Below are 7,727 nucleotides of genomic sequence, written 5' to 3' on the forward strand. Positions count from 1 at the left end.
CAGTAAAAAAGAAGAAATATCAGTGCCTTCACTTGTTTACCATTCTCATTGTGAGTACAAATTTAGTCTTTATTAAAAAAATCATAATAGTGGTAGAAGCACGTGGTCTGTGTTGGCACAGGGGCTCACAGCTTTCAGTGTCTAAAATACTGTATCAGGAAGGAGGGATTTAGGTCAGTTTCAAGTAAAGAGCTCAAAACAAACCAGTGTAAGTAGCAGAGGCTATAAGTTCTACGGTAGCTTTTTTTGAATATGGGCACTCAGCAGTTGTGACTGTAGGAATCAGGGGATCACAGAATCACAGAATGACCCGGGTTGGAAGGGACCTCAAGGATCATGTAGTTCCAACCCCCCTGCCTAGCAGGGCCACCAAACATACACATTTACTAGATCAGGTTGCCCAGGGCCCTGTCCAACCTGGTCTTGAACACCTCCAAGGACGGGGCATCCACATCCTCCCTGGGCAGCCTGTTCCAGGGCCTAACCACTCTCCTAGTAAAGAACTTTCCCCTAACATCCAACCTAAATCTTCCCTCTTTCAACTTAAAACCATTTCCCCTAGTCCTGCTATTGTCAGCCCTTTTGAAGAGTTTACTCCCCTCATGGGTGTAGGTTGCCTTCAGGTACTGAAAGGCTGCAATGAGGTCACCCCGCAACCTTCTCTTCTCCAGGCTGAACAAGCCCAACTCCCTCAGCCTGTCCTCATAGGGGAGGTGCTCCAGCCCCCTGATCATCTTTGTGGCCCTCCTCTGGACCCTTTCCAAAATCTCTATGTCTTTCTTGTACTGAGGTCTCCACACCTGGACACAGTACTCCAGATGAGGCCTCACAAGAGCAGAGTAGAGAGGGACGATCACCTCCCTATCCCTGCTGACCACCCCTCTCCTGATGGAGCCCAGGATCCCATTTGCTTTCCGGGCTGCCAGAGCGCACTGCTGGCTCATGTTAAGTTTCTCATCTATCAGGACCCCTAGGTCTTTTTCTGCCGAGCTGCTCTCAAGGACCACTCCTCCCAGCCTGTACAGGTACCTGGGGTTCTTCCGGCTCAAGTGCAAAACCTTGCACTTTGCCATGTTGAACCTCATTAGGTTCACCTGAGCCCAGCTTTCCAGCCTGTCAAGGTCCCTCTGAATGGCATCTGTTCCCTCCACCGTATCGACCACACCACTCAGCTTGGTGTCATCAGCAAACTTGCTGAGGGTGCACTCCATTCCCTCATCGATGTCATTAATAAAGATGTTAAAGAGCACCGGTCCCAAGACAGACCCTTGGGGGACACTGCTCGTTACCAACCTCCACCTGGTCATAGAGCCATTGACCACAACCCTCTGTCTGTGGCCTTTCAACCAATTGCTTATCCATCTTGTGATCCACCCATCAAATCCACTTCCCTCCAGTCTGGAGATGAGGATGTGATGGGGGACCATGTCAAAGGCCTTGCTCAGGTCCAGGTAAATGACATCGGTCGCTTTCCCTTTGTCCACCAACACCATCACTCCATCATAGAAGGCCACAAGATTAGTTAAGCATGACCTTCCCCTGGTGAAGCCATGCTGGCTGTCTCGGATCACGTGCTCGTTCTTTATATGATTGATCATGTTGTCCAGGAGGATCTGTTCCATGATCTTCCCAGGCACAGAGGTGAGACTCACCGGCCTGTAGTTCCCCAGGTCCTCCCTGCTCACCTTCTTGTATATGGGAGTGATGTGACGTGGGGATGAGGAAACTATGTATGGACATTGACTCACAGGAGGAATGGAAGGCTTCCAGCTTAGAAAGTGATTGTAGATAGACTCTCTGGGCAGATGAGATAAACCTCATGTCAGAAAGAGACATGAGGTTTCCTTCAGTACACCCTAATGCCCTGTTTCACATATTTTTCCAAGCATCTGACAGTTCGGTTCCTGATGACAGAGTAATGTTTGGCTTTCACATCAGAAAATAAGATGATATATTTATTTTTATTTAAGATGATATATTTATTTTTTTCTCAGAGAGTGGTCAGGCACTGGAATAACCTGCCCAGGGAGGTTGTGAAGTCACCATCCCTGGCAGTGTTCAAGAAGTGTGTGGATAGAGAGCTAGGAGATATGGTATAGAGGTTTCCTGTAGGTATGGTAAAGGGAGGACGGTTGGACTAGATGATCTTGTAGGTCCTTTCCAACCTTGTCATTCTATGATTCTATGATTCTATTTACTTATTCCAAATAAGAAGACAGGCTAGTAGATAAAGTTATTGTCCTTTTGACTTATGGCTAAAGACTGCCTGGAATGTCGCACTTCATGGGTGGTTCCTCTAATCCTTGCTCTGTTAGGCAGAAGATGCCACCATGATAAGCTATGTCATGACAAAAATACCTGAATTAATCTCTTGAAAGATGATAGGAAACAATATTTTCTAAGTGTAAAACCAGATCCATAGCTGGATAGTGAGAAAAAACAGTTCTAAACAACAATTGGTGATTTAACCAGCTGTGATATCTATTCTGCTGATCCCAGCTGAAAGCATTACAAAGTTAATGACTCAGAATCAGGCCCTTGGTCTTCTGTGACATTCAGGATGAAATTGCTTTCACAAAACAACTCTCTAAAGCAAAATGTTGGCAGGGTGCAACTTACAACAGTACCTCTTGAGGAATTAACTGCGTGTGGGAAAAGAGAATTGTAGATCATTTCTATGTTTTAAGTATAGAAAAGACCTAATTTTGGAAAATGAAATATTACAAGATCGCTTTATTTCTATTCTTAGAATCAAAGCAACTTCAGGGACCATCAAGTTCATCTAAAATGATAAATGTTTATTGCACATTTTCAAGATAAGCCACCAACAACAGCTCCAAACTTTAAATGCAATCATGACAAATCATTTGAGGCAGAGATGCCAGGAGCCCTGACATCCAGACCCCGTGCTATTTACCAACGGAGACAGTGAGCCAGAGTGGAATTGCTGCCCTGGGTAATACGGCCTTTGTACACATCCAGCCTCCTCAGGTGCTCTTCAACTTGCTCTTTGTTCACTGTGGGAGGCATTCTGTTCCTCCAACTCTGACTACAGATTCAGGGACATGAGAGACATGGGAAGCCTGACTGCCAGTGAAGACTGAAGCAAAGAACTTGTTGAGTACCTCAGCCTTCTCCACACCTCTTGTTGCTATTTCTCCCTTCTCCTTAAGCAGAAGGGGTACACACACCTTGGCCTTCCTCTTCTGGCCAAAAATACCTGCAGAATCCCTTAAATCAGATTGGTGTCCCTCTGCCCAGCCCTCTAGACAGGAGGATACAAGTGCTGTGCCTGCCCACAGCAGGCCTAGCCTTTATTGACCTGTGAGCGTTGGCCTCAGCTTCATGGAGAAGCTGGAAACAGGCTCGGGGTGGAAGAGCAGTGGTGCCCGAGTGAGGCTGCAGGGCTGCAGTCCTGGCCAAAGCCAGCTCTGTTCCTGCCTCGAAAAAGGGGAGAGTTGCCAGCAGGTCGAAGGAGGCAAACCTTCCTCCCCACGCCATGGCCAGCAGCAGGCACCTCACTGCACGGCCTAAAACAGCCGCCATTTTGTATGAGTGTTGAGGGCCCACGGCCCCACCCCTCTGTGTGGTAGTGACTGCATCACAAAGGGTGTCACGGAGCAGCCATTGTGACCTATGGGGCCGGAACCAGTTTAGGCCAGGCCAGGCTCAGGCCTTGGCTCAGTGTGACTTGGTGAGGTGAGGAGAGAGGACAGGGAGTGAGGGGCTGCCCGAGGCTGCTCAGTGAGGACGGGTCCCAAGGCCTGTGGGGCCTGAGCTGCTAACTCACTCTTGTCCTCCTTTTCTCTCAGAGTTGACAGAGGAGAGTGTGCAGGAGAAAGCCCAGCGCTGACTGTGCAGGGACTCCAAACGCTCCTAGTTGACGCGTGCCATGTCCAAGAGGAAGGAGAAGACCTCCCACTTGGAGGAGGAAGGTGAGAGTGAAGTATCTCTGCATGCAGCTCCCTGCAGGGGCAGGCTGGGGTTCCTCAGACTCGGCTGGGCACGGCCCCTCTGCTCCTTAGCCAGGTTGGCCTGTGTGTGCCTGCCGCGACTGCTGGGCCTACCATGGCCCTTTCCCCCTCTCATCTTCCAGCCCTGCCCCTCATCCAGCATGGCAGACACGGTGCAGGCCCTCAGCAACAGTCCTCAGGGGCACTTGGCACTCACTGCTGCTTCTGTTTGCTCTCTCCTCTCCAGTTTGCATGCTGTGCCGCCGAGCAGATGTTCATTTGGACATCTGCGGGCCCATACTTGGTGACAGCGGGCTTCGCGTCCACAAGTTTTGCTTGGTGAGTTCCCTCGGGGCTCCTTCCATCTTCCAACCTGGGATGCTCCCACTTTTTCTTCTTGTTCTCATGAGATCCCTCTCTTTTCTCTTCTACAGTATTTTGCCGACAGCCTTTATGAGCTCACTGCCAATCAGAGGGTTGTTCTGAAGTTCCCCCTCGATGCCATCAGAAGCACAATCGAGGAGGCAGAGCAGAAGGTGAGGTCTGCAGAGCATGACCCAGCAATGCCTGCATTCTGTGCCCTGCCTAGGGGCACCACGTTGGCCTCAGAGCCCTGAGCCTGGTGCTAATGGGTGCTGCTGTTGCTCTTTCCAGCACTGCTTCGTTTGTGGAGAGAAGGGGGCCACCATCTGCTGTGAAGAGACAGGCTGTGAACGCAGCTTTCATCTGCCCTGTGCCACAGATGGGGAATGCGTCACGCAGTTCTTTGGGAACCACAGGTAAGGGCTGTCAGCAGCAGCCAAGCAAGGGAGGAACGTGCAGGGCTGCTTCCCAGAGTGAAGCAGCCAACTTCTTTGTGTTCCTCTCAGCACTTCTCAGCTTACCCATCCTCTCTATCTTCCCCCAGGTCCTTCTGCTGTGAGCACCGCCCTCAGCAGATAGTAGAGGCAGCTCCAGGGCCAGACACAAACTGTGTGGTCTGCCTGGAGCCCGTGGGGGACCAAAAGTCCTACCACACCATGGTGTGCCCGGTGTGCACAAAGTCCTGGTTCCATCGGAGCTGCATCCAGGTAGGAGCCCTCTCCTTGCTCTGCACTCACAGCAGGTGCTCAGCGGCACCAGGCCCCGCTCACACTCTGGCTCTTTGTGTTTTGTTGTAGAGACAGGCAATGGAAACTGGCATTCTGCGTTTCCGATGCCCCGTTTGTGGAGACAGGGTGCAGTTCCGCTCGGAAATGCACCGCCTCGGGATCCAAATCCCAGTCAGGTTGGTGCCTTCTGCTCAGCTCTGTAGACACCAAGGCACAAGTGCTGTGCCTGCCATTGGATTGACCCCAGCAGGCCCAGCTGACACTTAGTTGTTGAGGACTTTGGCCTCAGCTTCATGGATAAGATGAGAATGGGCTTGTGAGGGAAAAGCAGGGATGTGCCTGGGGCACTGAGGACTCATCACTTTCCCTCTCTTCTCTGCAGTGTACCAACATGTGCATACAAGGCGAGCTGTGCCGTGCAACACAAGACGCACAGTTTTGCGGGTCCCAGCACTGCCAGCCAGGAGATGGAGGGGCCATCTCATAGCTCCCCAGCATCTGACAATGACAGATGTGCATCCACCAGCCAGGCAGCGCTGCAGTCATCTCAAAGTCCGCAGCTGCCTAAGTGCAACATCCTGTCCAGCCAGCTCAGGGGAGGACAGTGGAAAAGACGCATGGCTGCATGCAAGCAGCACCAAGGACACCAAGGGAGCAGCCATACTCCTGCTCCAGGTGCAGAGAGCAGCACCCAAAGATCCACCAGCCAGCGGGAAGTGGGGCACTCCAGCGACTACCCAGCGGCTAAACGCAGATGGCAGTCCAGGCAGCAGGACACAGGCCGGACAAGAAGCCGCTCTCCACTGGAGGATCGTGCTTCCAAAATCCCAAGACTGCTCAGAAGACCTCCTGGCAACAGGTCTATTCCTCTAAACTCAGGTGCTGGGAGCAGCAGGCATGCTCCAGCCTCAGGTGCTGAGAGTAGCATGCGCACCTCTGGTAGCCAGTGGGCATCCAGCAATTCCCCAAGGGCTGGAAACAAGAGATGCCACAGACAACAGGGCACAAGCCAGAGACAAAGCCATTCCTGCCGACAAGGTCTGGCTTCAATTTCATTGATCCAGCCCCGAGCACTGTGCGGCAGCAGACTTAGTCCAGCCCCAGGTGCTCAGAGCAGCACCCAGAGCTCTGCCACACAGGTGACATCGAGGGCCTCCAGGGATTCCCGTCTGCCTGTACCCAGAAGACTCCTGCAGCGAGGGCAGCCCCAGGAACGAAGCCGTTCCCCACGGGATCGTCGGGCTTCCAATTCTCAAAGTGAGGCTGGAGGAAGCCCAAGCCGCAGCCCCAGACAGCGGCGGCCAACTCAGGCACGACGCCAAAACCGGAACCAGCCCTGAAGGCACTGCAGGAGCGGCCACATACCACAGCCATGTGCCAGCTCCTGTCCCCAGCAGCCATCCCAATGGACTTGTCACGGAGTTCTCTCTACACCTGTGTCCGTGACAGGAGGCAGCAGGCCTGGGAAGCGACAAAAAGACCAAAGAAGAAGAGAGGGAAGAACAAGAAGTGCTTATGGTGTACGGGCCATGTCCAGGCACGGCCCCATGACTAAAGAGGCAACGGAACTCGTGGGCACCAGGGAAAAGCAGTCCCACAGAACCAGAACATTAACTCTATGCAACTCCTTTACATGATCTTAGGGATTTGGAATATCAACACAAAAATTCAGAAAAACAACAATAATGATTTGGAATTATCAACAACAAAAATCAGGAAAACAACATAATGATTTGGAATCCATTCAACACAAAAATCAGAAAACAACAATAATTGATTGGAATAATTCAACAACAAAAATCAGAAACAACAACAAATTAAAAAAAAAAAAAAACTTAACCCAAAAATAGCTGTGATTGTGTCTACTTTCTAAAACTGGGAGATGAATACTCCAAGGTACACTGTTAGCAGCACTGAGGATTGAAGAAGGAAAAGATTTATATGCCCCGCATAAGAGCAGGGCAGATATCTTCCACACAAGCACTTCCAGGAGGACTGGCCCAGTGAAGATCCAACCACAGGCTTACAATTAACACTGGCCTCTTGGATATGTATTCAGCTTTGATTGCCATATTAGGCTTATTTTGCACGAAACTGGCTGCCACTACACCCAGGCCTGGCCTAGTGCGTACTGAGCCACCTTGCTCACCCTCCACAACCCAAGCTCTTGGATGGGCGTTCACACCCAGCATGACTGCAGTGATGCAAGGGGTCCTCTGCTGAGCTACAGCACCTGAGCTGGATTTACTCAGCAAACTTCCTGAGCAGCATCAATAGGTAAAAGACACACAATCAGGACAACCTTGATGCAGAGGACAGATAGAAACAGCACCGACTCACTTCACTCGTATCTCCCTACCTTCTGTCACCAGCTGCTCTTTAAACATCGGCCCTCTGGAATCTTCTATGTCGGATGGCAAGACATTATTGTCAGCAGCGCCCACAACGGAACCTGAAATTACTCCAGATGCCCACTGCCCCCACCTCTTTTTACTTCCCAAACCTAAGCAGTTATGTGCTTAGATATACACACACAAACGCTGTCATTACAGTTTCTTCTCTCACTTAAACGTAATGAAAAGTTAACTGACTTACATCCAGCGGAAGTTCTGGGCTTCAGTTTCTTTATCAGAGAAAAACTGAGGAAGCAAACATAAAGGAGATACAATGAACTTGACTAATG

At 50.7% G+C, this 7,727-nt stretch overlaps 1 protein-coding gene across 1 annotated transcript in view; it reads left to right on the forward strand.

Annotated features, from left to right (window-relative positions):
• Window positions 1–4,089: 4,089 nt before the first annotated feature.
• LOC107308383 (PHD finger protein 7-like) overlaps window positions 4,090–7,727 on the forward strand; it is an 11,411-nt gene continuing 7,773 nt past the window's right edge. The window contains exons 1-4 of the mRNA XM_015852251.2: window positions 4,090–4,292; window positions 4,388–4,489; window positions 4,608–4,732; window positions 4,861–5,023. Of these exons, the coding sequence (XP_015707737.2) occupies window positions 4,206–4,292; window positions 4,388–4,489; window positions 4,608–4,732; window positions 4,861–5,023 (477 nt within the window). The 5' untranslated portion in view covers window positions 4,090–4,205. The remainder of the gene's footprint in view (window positions 4,293–4,387; window positions 4,490–4,607; window positions 4,733–4,860; window positions 5,024–7,727) is intronic.

This window comes from Coturnix japonica, chromosome 1, assembly GCF_001577835.2.
Source record: "Coturnix japonica isolate 7356 chromosome 1, Coturnix japonica 2.1, whole genome shotgun sequence".
Classification (NCBI taxonomy): domain Eukaryota; kingdom Metazoa; phylum Chordata; class Aves; order Galliformes; family Phasianidae; genus Coturnix; species Coturnix japonica.